The sequence below is a fragment of the Sminthopsis crassicaudata genome, chromosome 2 (assembly GCF_048593235.1).
Source record: "Sminthopsis crassicaudata isolate SCR6 chromosome 2, ASM4859323v1, whole genome shotgun sequence".
NCBI classification, from domain to species: domain Eukaryota; kingdom Metazoa; phylum Chordata; class Mammalia; order Dasyuromorphia; family Dasyuridae; genus Sminthopsis; species Sminthopsis crassicaudata.
In genome coordinates, this window is record NC_133618.1 from 583,629,390 (window position 1) to 583,652,192 (window position 22,803).

Below are 22,803 nucleotides of genomic sequence, written 5' to 3' on the forward strand. Positions count from 1 at the left end.
CAGATCCAGGTGCTGGTTACTTTAGGAAAGGGAGAGAAAGATACTACTGAATAAGGAACTTTTGGAGACTCTTTGATATTTGAGATTTTAGTTATCAGATTATTGATTATTATTATGCTTTATTCTTGTACTTAATTCCAAGGATGTCTTTAAAGTTCTCAAGTAATCAAGTAATCTCAAGTAATCAAGTAAGTAGCAAACTTGATGGAAAAATGAAACCCAGTTATGAAAGTAAACAAACAAATCCCCCAAAATAAATGGAGGATAGTAAGCAAGATTTTAAAATATAAAAATAAGATAGGAAAGAAGAACTATGTTTCGGGAGAAAAATTATAGACATTCTTCAAATTTGCATGTGTGTGTGTGTGTGTGTGTGTGTGTGTGTGTGTGTGTGTGTATGTATCCACAGTGAGTTGGAATTCAGGAGGTATTTAGAATCACTTTTAAAATTTGGGGACTAAGGAGCTGGGACCAGATCTGTGGTTTCCTAGGAGCTCTCCACCCCTTAGTGTTCTAGAGAGCTATCTAAGTTAAGGAAAGATTGACTTGTTTACTGTTACTTGTTTACTGTCATATGGTCAGTATGTATCAGAGTTAGCACTTGCCATTGAACTCAGACTTTTCTGTCACCAAGGCTAACATTTTACTTACTATATCTCTAGAATAAACACACACACACACACACACACACACACACACACACACACACACACAACTATACAGTTTTAATTTTGAATGATTTTGTACTTTTCCCCTAGCTTTAATCAAAGCCCAGAGTGTCTTCCCTCCTAATCTATGTCTCTTGGCTTCCCTGATCTCATTAATAACTTAATTCAAATCTAACATTCTAGAAGAGACTTTCTCTTTAATCTCCCTCCTCCTTTTCCTGTCTTCAGGAATGTTTTCACGCTGGGATTATTTCTCATTTACACTGCATACCCATGTGTATATACACACACACAGATACAGAGTCTTTTGCTCATAGTCTTCTTTTAGAATTTGAGTTCTCTGATGATAGGGTCTTCTTCCCTTTTTCCTTTCTTCCCTCCCTCCCTCCCTCCCTACCTCTTTTCCCTTTCTTCCCTCCCTCTCTCCCTCTCTTCCTCCCTCTCTCTTCCTTCCCTCCCTCCCTCCCTCCTTCCTTCCTTCCTTCCTTTCCTCTTTTAATCTCTCCCTCTTTCCTTCTTTGTTTCTTTATCCTCAGTGATTAAAACACTTAAATACTAATTGATGATTAACAAAGACTTTAGAAGCCAGAATCTAATGTCTAACATAAATATGAATTTCCCTCTACAATTGCCTTGAAAGGTTATTCAACTTTTATTATTTAAGGACTTCTTATGAAGTCCAATAAGCAGCCCATTACATTTTGGGACAATGCTGAACTGGCAAGTTAGAGTTGGTTCTTTTTGTTAGCTGAAATCACCATGAGTATAATGCCCACTCATTGAGCCTATGTTTGCCCTCAGCCCAATAAGAATAAATATAATTCCTCTTCCACATTACAAATTCTTAAGATATCTGAAAACAGCACTCACATTAATTTAATCACCTGTCTTCCCTTCTCTGGCTAGATATTTCTGGTTTCAACAAGAATTATTCAAAGAATAAGTCTTTAAGTTTCTGCTTGTACTGGTCCCTCTACTTTAAGCATGTTAAATCCATAAAATATCTCTTTTAAAATATAGTCACTGGAGATGAAAGCAGTACTCCAAAAGCAGGCAAACTGGGGCTGATTACAGTGGGATTATCACTTCCCTTTGTGGACATTCTATTACTGTTAATTTAAGATTTCATTAATTTTAAGGGCATTCAAATTATAATTTTCACTCATTGTAAACTAAAAGTCAACCAAAAGTTCCCCAACTCTTCCACTGCCCTAAGAATAGCAAAAAGTCTGGCTATATCTCTTTCATTATCCCCTTAAGGAATTGATTCTTCTTTAAATTAAGCTCAGGAATTTACATTCATTGTTGTTAAATTTCATCTTGTTAGATAAAGAATCTTTTTGGGACATTGATTAGCATTCTTTTCTACACAATTGTGGGCTGGTTGATTTAGTGAATCTATGATATTCACTTGAGAGCAACTCATTGACACTGAAGAGTTAACATGACTACCAAAATGATCTTGTTTATGATCTGGGAATAGCCAAAGTCTGGAGAGAACCCTAATAAATTGTCATGCTACATAATTAATAGTATTTTAACTTTCCATTTCTTTTTTTTCCCCTTTAACTTCATTGATTGGGAGAAATATTCTCCAAATTAGAAAGCCTAGTTGCTTCTTCACTTTGTTTTGAGTATGTCCCTCTGAGTACAAAATACATATTTCATGGTGATAAATTCACACTATAAGTAGAGAAATTTTACACAAATATACTGATATGTCAACTTTATTGATTTCCTCAAGATTGTAAAGACCTTCATTGTCCTACAATGTTTCTTCTATCTATCAGCATCTCAAAATTGACCCTGAAAAATCCCATTCATCAGCAGAGGAAGAAATTCTTCCTCTTAGGCTCATCTTATGTATTGTGACTTAAATAGCCTGGGACCACCTCTGCTTCTCGGAAGGGAGTGGCCCACAACAATGTCCTTTCTGTCAGAGTAGCTAATTTTCTGAATGCTAGAATCTGACAACCTAAAAGTCAATGATAAATGTCTTTTTTCTCCTTCCCCAGTCAATCATGAAAAACTCAACAACCTGATCAATTTTGCTAGGTACCCAAACCAAGTAAAATCCAAACTAGCCAGATATACTATTTCTTAAGAAACAAAATAAATCCTCATCAGGTCACAGTAAGGTAAGGTAGGGCAGCCTTTGCTAGTTTTATCCCATTTATCTTCTATCCAAGTAGGTTATAAACCCAATGGCTATACCACAAAGAAAATTACCATGCTAAGTCAATGCAACTGTTACGATAGCTTTGTAAACACAAAATTAGAGATTACATATTTTAAAATTACACTTACCTTTTCATCATGCATGAACATTCCAAACGGAAGTTTCTAGCTTCTCTAGAGACCAGAAGTTATGTATCTATCTAAAGACAAAAATTATCTTTGCTAACCTAAAGGAGTTATTCAAATTATGAATTAGAATGGATCAATAATGTGGGGTGATGATCAATTCATAGAAGATCGATTTCTAATTAGCTGTCAAGAAAAAAGCATTTCTGAAGCACATCCTTAAACTTAGCAGGTCATCATCATGGAACAAAGCTCCTATTATTTCTTATTTTTAAAAAATGATACTTCTACTATCATAGAACAATGAGGTCTCATTGACTTGACCCAGTTTAATACTATTTCTTTTTTTTTAGAGAGATAGAATGACTTAATGGATAGGGAAATGGCCACAAAACACAAAGGACCTATATTTAAGTATTGCCTTTGATAAATACTTTCTACTTGACCCTGGACAAGCAAATATCTTTTAGTGCATTAGGTCAATCTCTAAGACTAGGTTGCAGAGAAGGTGTGGAAAGTGCTAATTTACATTAATAGACTGAGTTTGCTCACCTGAGAGATCTCTATGACCCTGAAGTCAGAAGGCTATACCTTGTCCCTTTATTTAATAACATGTATTTGTACAAAAAAAATATATTTGTAGCTCAAATTTCATAATGTTAATTTATACTAAGACTGGAAAACTAAATCCCATTCCTTATAACATCAATTTCTACCTTTAGTCCAGTGGACTTCTGTGATGTGAGGGACAATGACATGGAAGAAATATTTCACTTGTTTCACTTAACCAAGACAATACAATGAAGAGAAAAAGGTAAAAGTTGCAGAGAGAAAAATTTAGGCTATACATCAAAAAAAATTAAACTCCTTAAAAAAAGTAATATGACATTACTTAAGAGTTTGTGGTTCTCCTCTCAGTGGAGTCTTTGGGGAACAAACTGGATGTGTTTGAGCTGAACCTGAAAACTTCTGACTTCACTTTTAACTGAGATTCTATGATTTAAAATCCTACATCTCCTTGAGACAAGAACTGCTCAGAAGTATTTATGTACTCTCTTTGAAACATACATAGGCTATAAAAAAGAACTCACTTTTTCAATGGAGCTCCAGTACTCTGATGTAAGTGTCCAAGCTGAACAAAAGTTTAGATAAGAAAGCTCAAATCTGCCTTGGGATAATGCATCCACTTAAATTCTTATTAAACTATTAACTCTGTGTTAGGGAAGATGCAGAGGCATCTGATGAAAAGCACTAACATCTTCTTCACTGAGCCTTGTCAGGTCTCATTTTGATCGTTGTAACTAACTAGTTTAAGTTCTGTGAAGAAAAACATAAGCACCACACTTCTGGAGATTCACTCCCCATGGCTGCCTTTCTGAAATGGTAATGATTCACCCATTCCCTTGTCCTCCAAAAGTCTCAGCTGCTGATAGAAAAATTATTCTGTGTCAGATATTTTTTACATTGTCTTTGCATCTCTAATTCCCAGGTTCACCATAATGGATTTTTAGGAAGCTAGGAAGGTTAGCCAGCCCCGACAGGAGTTATATCATAAATAAGGAACAATCTGAAAATATAGTCTCTTACCTTGCGCTTATTGGTAGGGCAGACATAGAGATAGCTCAAAATTGACTTCAGACCAACTTTATCATTCAGCTTCTCATAGGTTGTCCCATAATCTGTTGACCTATAATTCAAAAGGAGCATTAATGAGTGCAGAAGCTCACATCATTTGGCTGCTTGTCAATGTAATGCATGTTTTACATAGCAGGATGGCTCTCAAGAGGTTTCTGAATGATTCATGGGGTATATAATGATGTTTAATTATGTACACAGTAGCATCATGTGAGTGGTTAACATTTGCATTTAAATTGGATTGGTAAAAATTAAAACTCAATCTTTCTACTGCTCTTTAATGTATCCATATAGCATAAAGAGTGTGATTAATTCAAAAGAAAAAAGAGATCAGCATGGCTGTTGTATTTGCTAAAAATCAGATGTAATGCTTGATTACTGGATTGGAGAGAGATGGTACACTCTTCTGTATCTTTAGAATCCTTTGAGAGATGGTTCTTTAGGCTAATCAACAAGTCATGTTACTTAAACTATTTAAACACTATTGAATTACAGAGAATACAGAGGGTCACACAGTCCATTTCAACTATATTGAAAGATAGAATAATAGTCTTAGAGCTCAAAGAGCTCCCACAAATCATCTAATTTGATTGCATAATTTTAGAAGTGTTGACACTGAGGCATAGAAGGAAATCACTTGTATAAGGTTATATGGATTGTGACTGGAATCCTTCTCAATCCCTGAAGTATGTCCACCTGGACAATAAGTGAAATTTCAAAAATTTTCCTCAGTAACCTGTTATAATTTGTTTCATTAAAAAAAATTGTTATAGTTGGTATTTGGGGAGAGAGGGGGCTGGAGAGAGAGAGGGTAGAGCCAAAATAATGGAGAGCAGACAGGTCTTTGAGTTCTTCCTGTGTTTCCTCAGATCAACATAAGATTAAATCTCTGAACTGATTTTAAAGTGACAGAACCCATAAATATTTGGAGTGTAACAAATTTTCAGCAAAGGATATTTTGGAAGGATATGGGGAAAGGTCTGACTCAATGGGGATGGGGGGAGCAGCCCAACACAGTGCAGTGCAGGGAGACCCAGGCAGAAGAGATTTCCATGAGGTAGAGAAATCTAATAGGAGGCCCATAGCCAAAATAAAGCAGTGTTTGCTACTCTGTCTTGGCCAGATCAACAGCTTACCTGTGAGACCTCCAACACAACTACACAGGGCAAATGGTAAGCCCCTGAATCCCAGCATAACAAATGGGACTTGGCCACTTAAGAAGGAAGTCAGCAACACTGACCCCAGGACCCCTGTCTCTTGTAGAAGAAACTTGGGACAATCTCCATTTTTCTTTAAAAGCAAACCACCTCAACTTTTAAAAATGAACAAAAAAGCAAAAAGATCTCTGACCATAGATAGCTTTTATGGAGACAGGGAAAAATAGACTTCAAACCCTGAGGACACTAAAGGCAAAATATCTCCAGCTAAAACTTCAAAGGGTGATAAGAGTTGATCTCCATCTCACAAAGCTCTCTGGGAAGAATTAATAAAGGAACTTAAAAGAGAGATATAAGTAAAATGGGGAAAGGAAAATGAGAGCTCTGGAAAAGACATAAATTATTTGAAGAAAATCATTCCTTATGAAAATAGCTTTGGCAAAATGGCGAAAACAGAATTTGTGAAATTTAAAAGAATACAATGAACAAAATATGTCATTTAAAAGTTTAATTGATCAAATGCAAAAGGAGATAAAAAAGCTAACTGAAGCAAATAATTCACTACAAATTAGAATTGAGGGAAGATTCTGGGGAAATGGTAGAGTAGGTTGGCAAATTTTAAGTTCTCCCAATTTCCTCCACAAATAAAATAAGGTTGTACCTCAGGGTGAACATAAACTGATAAAAAGCTAAGTTGACTTAAGGCTTTTAGGGGGCCTCCTGATACAACTAGAGAAGATCTGAAGAAAGACCCTAGGTCAAGGTTTAACCCATGTGAAGTGCAAAAATCTCTGGGCTTACTCCAGACAAATAGCCAGCAGGGACCCCTGAAACTAGCTGGATTTGGCAGGAATCTCAGCAGGAACCACAGAAACTTTCACCTCCTGGACTGTGTGAGGAGTCAGGTCCGAGTGGGGAAACACTGAAAGAATCTTCGTTAATTAGAAACAGTGTGCAGTAGAAAGGTGGCCCTGGGAAACAAGGAACCCACATACTTGATGATTTCAGAGGCAGTGGGGCAGAGATGCTGCTAGCAGTGGGAACTTGGAGGAGAGGGAACTTTTGGTTTGAGGTTTCTGGTCAGAGAAGAGAGCTAAGATGAAGCCATAGGCACCATCCAACCCTTACTTCCAACCCCAGAATTAGAGGTACTTACACTAATACCTCTTATAAAAAAAAATAATAATAATAATAATAGAACCAGCAAAAAAAGAATCCTACCATAGAAACATACTATGGGAACAGGGAAGAAGGGGGAAATAACTCTTTGAAAATTAGAACTGGTTAAGGGAAAAACAGTGAAACTATGAGAGACTAAGATATAACAAAACACATTACAAAGAATGAAAAAAATAGAACAGCAGAATGTGAAATGTTCTTATTAAAAAAAAACACAAAAGATCTGGAGAACAAATGAATATAAAACATAAGAATAATGAAACTGCCTGAAAGGACCTTGACAAAATAATGCAAGTAATAATCCAAGAGAATTATCCTGGAGTGATAGAACATGAGGGGAAAGTAGAAATAGGAAAAACAAATCTACCAAACACCATTTAAATGAGATCTTTTGTGGAAAACACATAGAAACATTATTGACAAATTTTGAAAACCCCAGGTTGAAGAGAACATTTTGCAAGAAAAGAGATTAAAAAAAAAAAGTAATTCAAGAAGCTGGAGCTATAATTAGAATTGTACAGGACTAATCAGCAGCCACAATAAAAGACTGCAGGTCCTGAATCGTCTCTACTAACAGCTAAAAGAACTGGGCCAATCTTATGTAGCAAAATTATCTATAATATTGAATGAGAAAAAAAATGGATATTCAATGAACTTCCAGATTTTTAGGACTTTTTATAAATCAAACCTGAACTTAATAGAAAATTTAACATATAAGAGCCAATATCAAAGATCAATTTCAAGGAACTCAACATGGGCAAATTGTTTGTGTGGTTTTTTTTCCAACTTTTAGCAAAGTTGCAGGATAAATCTACATAAGTCATCAGCATTTCTATATGCTACCAACAAAATCCAACAAGAGACACAAAAAGAAATTCCATTTAAAATAGCTATAGATAATATAAACTACTTGGAAGTCTACCTGCCAAGACAAAGTCAGGAAATATATAAACACAATTACAAAACACTTTCTACCCAGAGTCAGATCTAAACAATTGAAAAAATATCAAGTGTTCATGGCTAGGCCAAACTAATATAATAAAAATGACAAGTGTATCTAAATTAATCTACTTATTCAGTGCCATATCAATCAAACTGGCAAGAAACTACTTTATAGAATTAGAAAAAAAATAATATCAAAAAAAGTTCATTTGGAAGAACAAAATTCTCTTTTTCTTTTTTTCCTTTTTCTGAGGCTGGGGTTAAGTGACTTGCCCAGGGTCACACAGTTAAAAAGTGGTAAGTGTCTGAGACCAGATTTGAACTCGGGTCCTCCTGAATTCAGGGCTGGTGCTCTGTCCACTGCACCACCTAGCTGCCACCAGAAGAACAAAATTCTTGTTCTGAGAGAACAAGAATTTCAAGAGAATTAATGAAAAATGCAAATGAAGGATTTCAAGAGAATTAAAAAAAAAAAAAAAAGCAAAATGACCTAGATCTGTGTACCAAATCTAAAACTATATTATAAAGCAGCCATTATCAAAATCATTTGAGGCATAGAATAGTTGATCATTGGAATAGATTAGGTTCACAAGATAGAACAATGACTATAGTAATCTAGTGTTTTATAAACCCAAGGACCCCAGCTTCTAGAATAAGAACTCACTATTTGACAAAAATTGCTGGGAAATTTGGAAAATAGTATGATAGAAAGTAGGTATTGACTAACACTTAACACCCTATGCCAAGATAAGATTGAAATGGGTTCATGATTTAGACATAGTGATAATTTTGCAAATTAGGAGAACAAAGGATAGTCTACCTCTCAGATCTGTGAAAGAAGGAATTTATGATCAAAGAATAACTATAGTATAGTATAGTATAAAATGAAAATAGATAATTCTGATCATATTAAATTAAAAAGGGTTTGTACAAACAAATCCATGCAGACAAGATTAGAAGGGAAGTAGAAAAGTTGGGAAAAAAATCTTTACATCTGAGCATTCTGATAAAGGCTCCATTTCTAAAACATATAGATAACTGACTCAAATTTATAAGAATAAAAATCATTTTCCAATTGATAAATGATCAAAGAACATGAACAGACAATTTTCAAGGAAATTAAAACCATTTCTAGTCATATAGAAAAAATGTTCTAAATCACTATTGATCAGAGAAATGCAAATTAAGACAACTCTGAAGTATCAGTACATACCTCTCAGATTGGTTAATGTGACAGGAAAGGATAATGATAAATGTTAAAGGGGATGTGGGAAAACTGGGACACTAATTAAAAAATTGTAAGTGGAGTTATGAACTGATCCAATCATTCTGGAAAGCAATTTGAAACTATGCCCAAAGGGCCATCAAACTGTGCATACCCTTTGATCCAGCAGTGTCACTACTAGATTTATATCCCAAAGAGATCTTAAAGAAGGGAAAGGGACTCACATGTGCAAAATGTTTTTGGCAGTTCTTTTTGTAGCAGCAAGAAACTACAACTGAGTGGATGCCCATCAGTTGGAGAATGGCTGAATAAATTATGGTATAAGAATGTTGTGGAATATTATTGTTCTATAAGAAAGGATCAGCAGGTCCTGAAGTCAGGAGGACCTGAGTTCAAATCTGCCTCAGGCACTTAATAATTCTTAGCTGTGTAACCCAGGACAAATCACTTAATCCCACTTGCCTTGGGAAAAAAAAAAAAGAAAGAAAGAAAGAAATGATCAGCAGGATCAAAGAACCCTGGAGACTTATATGAACTGAAACTAAGTGAAGTGAGTAGAAACAAGAGAACATTGCACACAACAAGATTATGTGATGATCAATTAAGATGCATGTGGTTTTTTTCAATAATGAGGTGATTTAGGCCAATTCCAATAGACATAATAAAGAATGTCATCTGTATCCAGAGAGAGAACTATGAGGACTGAATATGGATCACAATAAAATGTTTTCACCTTTTCACAGTTGCTATTTGATTGCTTTTTGCTTTTTGCTTTTTTTAAATAATTTTTTCCTTTTTGATCTGATTTTCTTGTGCAGCATAACAATTATGGAAATAGGTATAGAAGAATTGCACATGTTTAACATATATTGGATTAATTGCTATCTAGAGGAGGGAATGTGAGAAGGGAGAAAAATTTGGAACACAAGGTTTTGTAAGGGTGAATGCTGAAAATTACCTTTGCATGTATTTTGAAAATATACATTCCCCCTCACCCAAACAGTCTCATCCATTATGAAATCTTATTCCTATCTTCATATCTTTCCATTCACATAGCCATCTCCCTAATTCAGATCCTTATCACCTGGGACTAGGACTATTGAAATTGCTAACTGGTCTCCTGACCCACCTTCATTTCAGTTGTTAAAGTTTTTTCTTTGTTTATTTTTATTTTTGCCCCCTGAAGTGTGAATCTGATCTTGTCACTTCCTTTGTAAACAAAACCCAGTGGATCCTTGTGTATAGTTATATTGGAAGCTCTTTACAAACCTGTTCTTTTCCTGCCTGTTCAGTTTTCTTATATTTTATTCTTTTTCATGAACTCTATGATTTTTTTTTCAAATTTTAATTATTTTCATCATTTGCTTTTATTATGTTTTGGTTTCCATTTTATTTCTGTCTCCCTCTTTACTCTCCTCCCTCCCCAAAATGGCAATCAATCTAATATAATTAATATATATGTACAATCATATTAAACATATTTCCACATTAGTTACATTGTGAAAGGAGAATCAGAACAAAAGAGAAAAACCACAAGAAAGAAAAACAAAAACAAAAGCAAAAAAATGAAAATAGTGTGCTTCAATATGCATTTAGACTCCATAATTCTTTCTCTGGATGTGGATAGCATTTTCCATTATGAGTCTTTTGGAATTGTTTTAGATGAACAGGGCAAAGTGTATCATCCTCAAAATGTTACTATTACTGTGTACAAAGTTCTAGTTCTGCTCATTTCATTCAGCACCAGTTCATGTAAGTCCAAATTTTTATGAACTCTATGAACATAGGCCTCCTTGCTCTTTCTCACATGTAATATCTTATTTTCTTTCTCTGTGCCTTTGCATTGACCATTTCCTGTTCCTTAAATTCTCTCCTTCCTCATCTCTACTTCTTAGTTTCCATAGTTTCCTCCAAAAAAGTAGCTCAAATATCACCTTGTAGTTGTTCTTTCCTTTCAGAGGTAATTGTCTCCCTACTTTATCTTAATATATTTACATGTTGTCTTCCACATTAAAAAGTTGGCTCCTTGAGGGAAAAAGTTGGTTTCTTGTCTTGCTTTTATATACCAGTACTTAACATAATGCTTGGCATATAGGGATGCTCAACAGAAGTTTTACTAACTCTAGCAATAAAACTGAATATTGTTATTTTTGTTTTCCATTTTAGAGGGTCCAGGGCAAGATAAAATGGTTTGATTAGAAACACACAGCCCACCCTGTATGCATTGTCTTGAGAAAAAAACAGATTAGCAAAGAAAAGATAGGCATTCACTAAAGGAACAATGTCACAAATAGAGGAATAATCATGGCATGTTCAGGCTCAGTGAAGAAACCAATCTGGTCTGGCACAAGGACCAGAATTATTGGGAAGCAATGGGAGATAAATTTTAGACAGGACTATTGTCCTGAGGTATTTGTCTTAAATGTCTTATTTCCTATAGGCTTTTATCTCTTCTTTTTACTGTAATTTTAGGCTTTATTATTATTATTATTTTTAATTTCCACCTATTTCTGAAAAGCACAACTAAATTACTGGTCTAATCTACATTACTGCCTTTGTGCTAACATCATATGACACTATTACTCTTCCTTATGATATTAGGCATCTATGAATCCTGTCTCCAGAATGTCTCTTTCATTAGCCCTTATGTGATCACTGAAGTCTTGATATCCTACATCCTGAGAATAATAATAAAACACATGAATTGTGAGGAATCATTGTGCCTGCTGAGGGTACCATTTGGTTCTACCTCAGAAGCAAACAAATATCAAAGAATAAAGGCAGACAAATAAAATGTAAAAGCACTAACACACTTGGAATTGTGCTAGGTAGATAAATGTATCAAGTATTTTAAGTTTCCTGCTGTCAAGGATCTAGTCTTTGTCACTTTTAAGAGGCAATATGTAAATAGCACTGAAAATTGAATTAGACTCCCCAGAGCTTCAGTTTTTTCCATCTTTGGGGGCAAAGGGAAGAGGAAAGAAGGGGAATAATTGTTTATATAGAATGGCCTACTATATACCAGGTACTGTACTAAAAAGTTTAAAAATATTATCTAATTGGATCCTTACAACATCCCTGTGAGGTGGATTTTATTATCATTATTTTACAGCTGTAGAAATTGAATCAAACAAAGGTTATGTGTTTTGCTCCGGGTCACATAGTTAATAAGTGTTCAAGGTCAGATTTGAACTCAGGTTTTCCTAATTCCAGTCCTTGTGTTCCATCCAATGTACCTCATATATTTATATTGCAAAACTCTGATAATACTTGTACTCAAATGCCTAACTACCATGGGAAAAATACACTTTGTCTCAAGGTGCTAAGACACTTTCATAAGGAGATTGCCAACCCTAGGAATCCCCTCATAGTTTCTGTTGAAATATGTATACATGTATCAAAAAAGAAAAAAAAAATAAAGAGAAAAAAAAAAACCCTAAGGGGTCCCTTCTCCCATCCGGTTCTCAGAGAAGCCTTCTTTCAGAATCCTCCTCTTCCTCCTTATTTCAGGGGGAGGGAAAAAGTACCATTGAAATCACCCCTTGAATGTTGCCTTTTCCCATTAAGGTCACACCTGTGGTCAGACCATTCTTTGCATGGCACCACTAAAATCAAACTTTCTAAATGAAAATGTTCTTCTTTATGGTTCGGTTTGCTTTCTCTAGCTCAAAGTGTCATTGGAAGGAAAATGGATACAAATATCATAAATGTGACATGGCAACAATCATCATTGACCTAATAGTACAATCTGATCATCCTCTACTCTCACTGGTACCTAGCTGTGCCTCCTTTGCTGAACTGAGTCAAATAAACATTTACAATGCACAAACAAAGGCACTTAGGAATTGGTCTCTAAGCTGCCAGCTGTCATTAAAAAAAAAAAAGGAACAAAATATTGAAAACATATATAATGATATATATATATATATATAAATATTCACACTGTAACACAAGCCTTCTTGAATTCTAAATTTGTTCCATTTCTCAACATTCTGAAGCAATTTTTTGTTGTTCCAAGCTTTATTTACAGGTTGAATTATCTACAAAAGGAAAAAATGGTACTTCTGTCAACACATATAAAGGTGCCAGTAAGAGCCAACAGCTTTAAAAATAAGCATTTTAGGCAAATAAATATTCAAGTGATCAAAGCAAAGCTCACCTGTTTTTGCTTTGATCCTTAAGCTATTCCTTTCTCTTCTTATAAGATTGCTTTAAAAGGGAGCTTTTAAAATCTAATAAAGGAAATGTTACTGAAAATTATTGATTCAACAAGTTGTCATCTACTAAGGGCTTCTTAGTGGGCTAAGTACTATGGACGATGCACCAAATGTATAAGACATGTCTTTGCCCTCTGAAACTTATGATCTCTTTGGGAAGAGGAAAGAATTCACATGAAAAGCTACTACAAGATAGTATGTATAGAAGCCCCCCAAAAGCACGTAAATGAAGTGAGGTCACTTATTCATCTTATTCTGCCTCTCATCTTAAAAACTTCATTAATATCACATAGCATTACTGGGAAATTACTAACAATTCATTCCAAATTAGTTTTCTCTGCAGATCCATCTATTTGGAGGATAACCAGATGATATAAGGTCACAGACCTGAAACGACAGGTCACTGAAATATGGGAACTTTTCAGGGATGGTCAAAATTTGGATTCTACTTACTCTTCTCTCCTCGTAGACAGTATCCTACACTGTTTTAGGCACTCTTTAGTTATATTCTCTTCCTCCCTTCTTCTTATTCCTTTTGATATTCTTGGTGCAGTGCCCAATGTAGCAAAATAACACAAGCTCTCAAACTATAGTCCTTTCAGCAAAAGCTGTCTAGGGGATGTCTGTCAAAAACACGAAGATAGCACCTTTTTTCATATGACTACTATTCAAATACTGTCAAGTTTGACTCACATTCTGAAGGGCTATTTCCATGAGGCTTCCAGAATTTTTTATGTATCTTGGTAAAGATTTCTAACACCTTAACCTATGTTAATAGTGTGTAATCTCAGCAGTGCCAACTGAACACTGAGTACAAGTTGTGTCCAGTTTTTGTCTTACCTCTCAATATCTTTATCTGTTGCACACAAACTTATGAGATCATGTTAACAACAATCTTCATGCTCTAAAGGGAAAGCAGTGCTGCCATTTTTCCTCCCTAAGGTACTCAGGCAATCTCAGTGAAGGTTTTCTGCCTATGAGCTAAATCATTCTCACAGTATATCCTGAGGGTAGAAGAAAGCATTTTAGTGATACATAATCCATGCTACAAGGAAGCCAAGTAAGTTTGTTAAGGTCACAGAGCCCAGAGGATCACTCTGGGGAGTTGTAAAACTGTTCCCAAAGGGGAACACATTAGAATATTACCCAAATAAAACCCAATGACATATTCCGGCAGCAGAATACCAGTCACCTCCAAATCAAGCAGCTGTGACTTTTGTGTTTTGTTTCATTTTTAAAATCATTAAGAACAGCACTTTCATTGCTGCTAGTTCATTTGGCAGAATAAAAATAGCTGCTCATGCCAAGGATACATTGGCTGAATCCCTGGCTTTGCTGCTTAATAACTTAGGACACACGAGGTTAAAGCAGCTAGAATAATTTAGGGTTTGTAAAATGTTTGCAAGTGAGTCGACATTTAAATAACTTCATTATCATTCACTGACAGCTTTTTTAACCTGTCTGAGCCATTGATATTTCTATTACCACGTTATAACAAACTTCAAATGTTCCAAATACAGTCACTGGATTCCATTAGTCTACCTACTGTCAAGAAAAGATCTCCAAATCCATTTCTTGCAATATCTTGGGAATATAACAAGCAATCTACATCAAACGGTGATGCAGAGCTGAAGGAAATTGTCTCCTGCTTTCTAAGGATTCTGTGCTGGAATGCTTTGGCCTGTCAGTTTAAATGTATAATTTAAACATGTGGCTAAGACACTGTGCTCTTTCGGAGCCATCCAACGTTTCTTGAATTCCCACACTGTTCAGTTTAATGTGCAAAATGAGCTCAAGAATCTGAAAAAGGTCCTTTAGGATAGAGAGAGTTTGGCATCTGTGAAGAGAGAGTATTGGGATACCAAAGACCGTAGATTTGGTTATCATCAGCTATTAGAATTTCAGAGTTGGAAAGGACCCCAGTGACCATCTGGTCCCACAATTAACTGAAAAAGAATTGCTGCTATAAAGTACCTGGGAAATAGTCATCCAGTTTTTTATGTGAAGATATCTAATAATAAATAAATAAATCTGCATTTCCCGAGTAGCCTCTTCCATTTTCAGATAGTTCTAATTTTTTTTTTTTTTTTTTTTTTTTTTTTTTTTTTTTTTTTTTTTTAAGGCAGGGGTATTAAGACCATATTTGTCTCTTTGTAACTTAGGAATAATGATTCTAGAGCCAAAAGGGAACTGAGAAGGCCAATCCAACCTACTCATTTTACAGATGAGAAAACTAAGGCTCCAGGAGATTAAGGTCATATAGGTCATATAGCCATCAAAAGTGAGATCAGAGTCCAGGTCTTCTGACTATAGAGAAACTTTTCTATCCATGGTATTTCATCACCACCTAATGTAAACTACTGTTCCTGCTTCTGCCTGAACAAAATAAGCAAAATAGTCTAATCCCTCTTCTAGGTGATAGACTTTCAAATCCTTGAAGGAACCTGCCATACTTACTTTCCCCAAGACTTTTTTTCTTGTAGGCTGAATATCGTCATTTCCTTCAACTAACATATGGAATAAATTGAAATCATTGTAGATGCCATTGACAAATTTTGCTTAATGTCCTTTCTAAGGTGTGGGGTCCAAGATTGAAGAATGATACAGATATATTTGGACTACAGTGGTACTCTCATTTCCTTGTTAATAATTTCTTAATGTAGCTCAAGATTTCATTCTTTTTGAATTCTCTTTAGGAAGAGCTTACACTACACAAGTCAGGCTTAACTCTAATAGAAAAACACACACACACACATACACACACCATAAAAAACACATTGCACCCTTGTCCTTTGCCATTATTACTAGTTTAATTTAAGGTAATTACTAGGTAATTTAAGGTATTGTCAGAATTGAAGATGTTTACTTGGTAGTTTCTTGTTCTTGAGTCATTTTAGTTGTGTCCAGCTTTTCAGGATCTCATTTGGAATTCTCTTGGCAAAGATATTGAAGTAGTTTACCATTGCCTTCTCCAGCTCATTTACAGGTGAGAAAGCTAAAACAAGGTCAGACCAATTAGTGTCTAAGACTGGATTTGAACTCAGGTCTTCTGACTTTAGGCCTGGCTCTCTATTCATTGTCATCTAATTGTTTTCTTAGTAACAAAAATTAAATATTTAGACAAGAATTTTACTGTAATGGATTTCATTTTCAAAAATATATCTTTGTCCTTCCTCAATCCCCAATAATATTTGGCATATGGATAGCATATAAAGTTTAACAATGTACTTTAAATATATTATCTAACTTGGTACTTAAAATAAAACTCTGTAAGGTAGCATTATTCCCATTAAACAGATGTTTTCCAAAGGTATTTGCCATTATTTTGAAGGATGTGCAGTGAAGAATCCTGTTATTTATTTCTGCCACTACTGAATGACTTTAATCTGTCTTTTAAGGGTAGACTGATCTCTCTCCTAAAGAAGGTAGACCTTGAGGAACACTTTCACACTCCAGAGTGTTAAGGAAAATGAAGGGTTCCTAAAACAAACAGAAGCAAGGCTCTAGTGTGGGCCGAGAGAAGATACTTGAAATAGAGGAGAGGAGACAATCCTAACAATGATGGAGCTTAGAAGAATATTACACAGTGAAGAAAGGGAAAGAATTGTGTCCAACTGAAGCTTAAAAAAAGTTAACAATAAAACAAAATAAAATAAAGGAGAGAGTTGTTTTCTACCAAAAGAAAGGAGCTACTTGTACTTTCAAGAGAGAGAGAGAGTAGTTGCAAAGAAAGTAACAAGTAAGCCTATTTAGGAAGGGCTAGAACAAAAAGACAATGATTGTAATTGCTGATTCATTTGATTATGGGTACTAAGGCAGGTATTTGTCTACCTATAAAAATAATAGAAATTATGTTATCAAAATGAACAACTATCCACTTTTTGGACATAAATGATACTTTCATAATGAACCTAAAGGGTATTGCCAAGATTAAGAAATCTTGGACAAGTAACTTCAGATTATAGAAACACAGGTTGTATTTTCTTCATTGTTGCTTGGCAAAGAATGCAGAAGACAAAAATTGATTTGGGAAATTAACTTGTATTCTGGAAAAGAATGGGATTTTGGTTTTTGAATCACGGAATGTGACATAAAGTTGACAGTTCCAGGTAGGATCACATGAATTAAAATACTTAAAGAAAAGCAAGTCCAAGAGAAATAGTATTTAAGAATTAAATACAGAAGATATAAAGGGACAAAATTATAGTGAAGATAGAAAATTGGATTCATTTGAAAAGTCTAATGAGGGGGCAGATAGGTGGTACAGTGGATAGAGCACCAGCCCTGAAGTCAGGAAGACCTGAATTCAAATCTGACCTCAGACACTTAACACTTCCTAGCTGTGTAACCTTGGCAAAATCACTTAACCCCAATTGCCTCAGCAAAAACCAACCAAACAAAAAAAGAAAAGTCTAATGTGATTGCATAAGAAGCCTAAGAATAACATCTCTAAAAAGTTATAATTCAAGAATAAACAGGATAATAGAAGAGATAGAACCTTTACTTGTGGTCAATAAGACATTGGCATCTGACAATGGAAAAAAGACAAAACTGCTCAATTGTATTTTTTTTCCTCTTTTATTTGCAAAGAATGACTTTTACAATGAAAATGAAGGAAACAAAATGACTAAATTCAAGTCACCTCAGTCAAATGAACTATATCTTCATGTCTTAAGACAAACTTCAGATATGAATGCTAAGCCACTGTTAGCAATATTTGAAAGGTTATGGGGGGGAAGAAGGAGAAAAATCACAATAATGGAGAGGAATAAAAATATGATATGTGAAATAAGGAAAGAAAATAAGATATGCAAACTATAAGTCAGTGAGTTTGACTTTGATTCCTGGGAAATTTTCAGAATAAAGATGGTTAGTGAAGATACAGAAAAAGAAATGGTATTTACCCCATGTAGTTATCAACAATTAATCATGCCAGATTAACTTTAGTTCTTTTTCTTTTCTTTCCTTGGCCAAGATTACCAAATAGTAGATAAGAACTGATTGCACCACAACTTAACAAAGTTATTAGATTGGAGAGTGTCACAAGGATAACAACCAGCATGGTGAAGGAAATATGGGGAATGGTAGAAGGAATAGGAAATATTTAGCCTCAAAATGAGAAGTCATTATAGTTTTCATGAATTATCTGGAGTAGCGTTTAGATATGCTCTGCTTGATTATAAAGGGCAGAATCAGAAGTAAGGAGTGGAAGCTGTAAAGACCCAATTTAAACTTAATTTTAAGAAAAAAACAAACTTCCTAATAAGCCAAACGGCACCAAAGTACAGTGAGTTTCAAAGGTAGTCAATCCCCTTCTGTTTGGAGGTTTGAAGAAGAGAGTAGACAATGAATTTTGGGATATGTTATAGTGATGATTATTTTTATTTACAGTATAGGTTGAGCCTTTGAGATCCATTTTAACCCTGTACTCTTTAGGATTTAACAAAGCATTTAGCCAAAACAAAACAAAACAAAAAACAATAAATGCTTATTAACTCACTCAGATTATTTTATGTTATGTCTCAAAATGAAAGAATTCGCTTCAAATGAAGCGCCTCAAGATGCTCCTGTCAGCAGATAACATTATGCTAAATGTATCAAATCCTGAAATATTGCAGAAGACTTCCATGAGAGAGCCATAATCATTCAAAAAGATTTGCCTAACTATTCTCTCAAGGAAAAAAAATACAAGAGATGAAAAAGTACCTTTGATAAATAATGAACTTAACTCAGAATTAAAAGTAGAAGGAAAAACCCAGGGTATTTTGATTCCTAGAAACTGTATAGCACTTTCAATGAGCACAAATTTTTTCTCCTTGACAAATACCAGTCTTTTTAATGTAAATATTTTTCTGTGATGCTATGTGACTTTTTACCATGGGATAATAGTTTCCAAAGATTTGAAGTTGTGGGCAAAAGAATAATAAAAATACATTATCACATATTATTAATAAATGCTATAAGAAATGAAAAATGAGAGTTTCAGAAAAAGTAGGAAAAACATCTATGAAACAATATTGAGTGAAGCGGGTGGAATTAAAAGAACAATTTATATGATCATTATAAAAATGGAGAATCTTGAAAGATTTAAGAAATCTGATCAACACAAGAATTAATAAAAATTAGAAATGACTAATGACAAAGAATGGTATCTAGTTTCTGACAAAGAGAAACAAAATAATATACAGAATGAAGTATACATTTTTAGATGTGAATGATATTATCCTTTACTTTGTTTAATTCTGCTTATATGTTACATAGGTTATTTTTTTCTTTTCCCTCCTCCTATTCAACTCCTTCATCTTCAGTGTTTTTCTTATCTGTAAATAATAAAATTAAAGCTCAAACTTGAGAAGTGACTTGCCCGCAGTCACTGAATTAACAAAAGAGTCATTAGGTTCAGCCTATATTTTCTGATTTCTATTCACCTTACTTCCTTTCTTTGAAACTCTTCTCAAATATCCTCTTGCCATCCACCTGCCTACTTGCCTAAGGACATACATGTAAGCTGAATGAGGCTACCAAACTCCTGAGTAAACTCAGAAAGATTAATTTTTTTTCCCCTCCAAAGGTAAGTGAGAGATGGTAAGTATGCTCAGTCCTTGGCCTGAAATAACTGTATCATATACATATCCCTTATCTTAAGGAGCCTTGTCAGAAATAAATTGAAATGGTGACAGCCTATTGTCATGTGCTTTTTCAGACTGAGTGCACTGCAGAGTACTCATATGGCATTCAAGACTGCCAGGCTAGCAGTGTGTGATTACCCACTCCTGGAGATCTGCAAAAATGAAATATTTATCTCTTGAAGGTAATATTGGTGAGCCCTGCCTCCCCCTAGCATCCATATATACAAATTAAATAAAAATAACTTTGGCCAGCATCAACAACAAAACATCTTTCCTGGAAATATCATATCTGCTTGTTTTTTTTTTTTTTTTTTTCCCCACAATCACAGGGCTGAGCTAAGTATCCCTGTGGTATGTGTGACTCTCTGTTCACTATATGATGAGAAAAAAAAGAGAAACCTCTCAGTCATTTCCACATATTGTCTGTCACTTTTAGCTGATCCTTGGAGGGAAAAATCACTGATTCTATATCTTCTATCAAATAATCACTTATATGTTTAAAGAGTAGATCTGTTCCCAGAGATGGTTTGAAACTAACTCTCTACTTTTCAACCCCATTTGTTTCAATTTAACATGAAGATCCTTTCCAGTTCTAAATTTATCTTATTCTAATGGCAAAGGGATTTTGAAAATGGGGCAACTAATGGAATCATCATGATAACTGTCCCCTTTTACCCAGAAAAATCCTGTCCAGAATGAAAGTACATTTACATTACTCTAGGAAAATTTACAGAAGAAATATGTCAGAATGAAGATCCACCAATAATATACATTGGAAATCAGAACACTGTTAGAATCATCCCATTTATCTTTTAGCTTAATGTTGCTGTTTTCTTCAAGTGACATTAGTTTTCAGACTCTTTGGGAACTGTAAGGGTGGTTTTGCTTCTCTCTCTATCCAGAAGTACTTTTAATCTGGATTCTAAATTTGGGAATATCTACTATTAATTAGGAAGCCAAAGTTCAATTAGAACCATAAAAATGTTAAGATGATAACTCATATACAAATGAGGTTACTGAGGTCCAATAGGTAAAAATGATTTTGGTGCAGCTTACAAAACGAATCAGTCAATGGCTGGGGCTATAACCTTGATTACTTGATATTTCACCCTGAATTCTTTCCACAAAATCATTCCTTCTTATATCTCTTTCTTTATCTTGGACCAATTAGAATGTTCATGTCTTGTTTCTCATCCTGTCTTCCCCAAACTGTCTTACATTGAAGTTCTCTGTTGGAAATAACTACAGGAAAGACATTAGAATTCCTTTATTCCAATCTTCTCACAGATAAAGAAACTGTGGTCTACAAAATCTAATTGACTCACCCAGGGTGATGTCACTAAGGGTCAAAGGCTAAATTTGAACATAGATTTTCTGGAACCCCTGGCAAAGCCTTCTATCCACTATGGAAAATATCTCTTTTAATCTGTAGAATTTCCTTCTTTAAAGTAAAACCTAAAGATGTGCAGAGGAAGATTACAAAAGATTTGTCATTTTACAACAGAATACTTTAAAAGACAAAGGTGCCTTTTTCATTTAATATTTGTTTATACATTTTTGGCTACTTAAGCTTAGACAAAACTAAAATGTTAAGATAAGAGAAATATAAATCAGAAATAAAGATAGAGTATCTCAGAAATGAAAATATACCAACAAGCAGATCCATTTATAAAACTTGATTTATGTACAACATCCTAAGAGTATATCCATCACACTTCTACCTGCATTGCAGCAGTTTAGATGAAGTCAGTAAGATTTCTGAATGCCTTTTATCTCCAAAGCAGCTCTTTATAGTCTATTTTATTCAATGATGAATTATGAATTCAATTCATTTTAATTCAACTCAATTAAAAATGATTAAACCTTACTTGGGGTAAGGCACTATGGCAGGCACTGGCAATATGAAAACAAAAAAATCACATCTGATTTAAAAAGCTTATTTTCTATTCTAGGCAATTGGTGGTATAATGGATTAAAAAATGGGCTTAGAATTAAGACTTGAATACAAATATGATTTCAGTTACTTACTAGCCGTGTGACTTGGGCAAATCATTGGACCTCTGTTTGTTTCAGGCTGCTCAACTGTAAAATGGGCATAATAATAGTGGATAGCTCTCAAGGTTATTATAGGATCAAATGAAATGATATTTATAAAAAATACTTAGCTGGCATGCTGTATTTATTATTTACTTTTATATTACTTATTTCTAAAAAAATACCAACTGGCATGTTTTGATACAGTCTTCTTAGTTGTGACCTACTCTTTAGGGTATATCTGTTTAGGGTTTTCTTGGCAATGATACTGAAGTGGTTTGCCATTTCTTTCTCCAGCTCATAAACATGAGGAAATTGAACAAAATAAGGTTAAATGACTTGCCAAAAATCATGCAACTAGTAAGTTTCTGAGGCTGAATTTGAACTTAGGTCTTCCTGATTCCAGGCTCAACACTCTATCCACTGTACTATCCAGATGCTCAAATGACACAGAGTTATATAAATACTTATTCCCTTTGCTCCTTTTTTTTTTTTACCTCCCCTATTGATTAATATACATTGATTAAGCTCCAAACATTTTCTAATATTCAGATAAATCCTGTGTTATAACATCCTACCAATGGTCTAAGATATGAGAATGCCCATCAAAACATTTCTCAATGTTGAGAAGCCATAAATGAAACTACACATTACATAATTGTGAGTGTAAAATCTAGTGTACTAGTCTAGCTGGATATGATTTTGGGGGTCAATAAGAAATCTTTTGCTATAGTACTTGATAGTATAGTATAATAATCTTGCACAACATTACAACTTTCTTTCCTCCAAGTTTTTACCTGCACATACTTATAA

General features: G+C 34.5%; 1 protein-coding gene across 1 annotated transcript in view; it reads right to left on the reverse strand.

The window, feature by feature from the left end:
• Positions 1-22,803, reverse strand: part of SORCS1 (sortilin related VPS10 domain containing receptor 1) — a 726,370-nt gene that overhangs the window by 334,657 nt on the left and 368,910 nt on the right. The window contains 1 exon segment of the mRNA XM_074295531.1: positions 4,560-4,659. Coding sequence (XP_074151632.1) covers positions 4,560-4,659 — 100 coding nt within the window.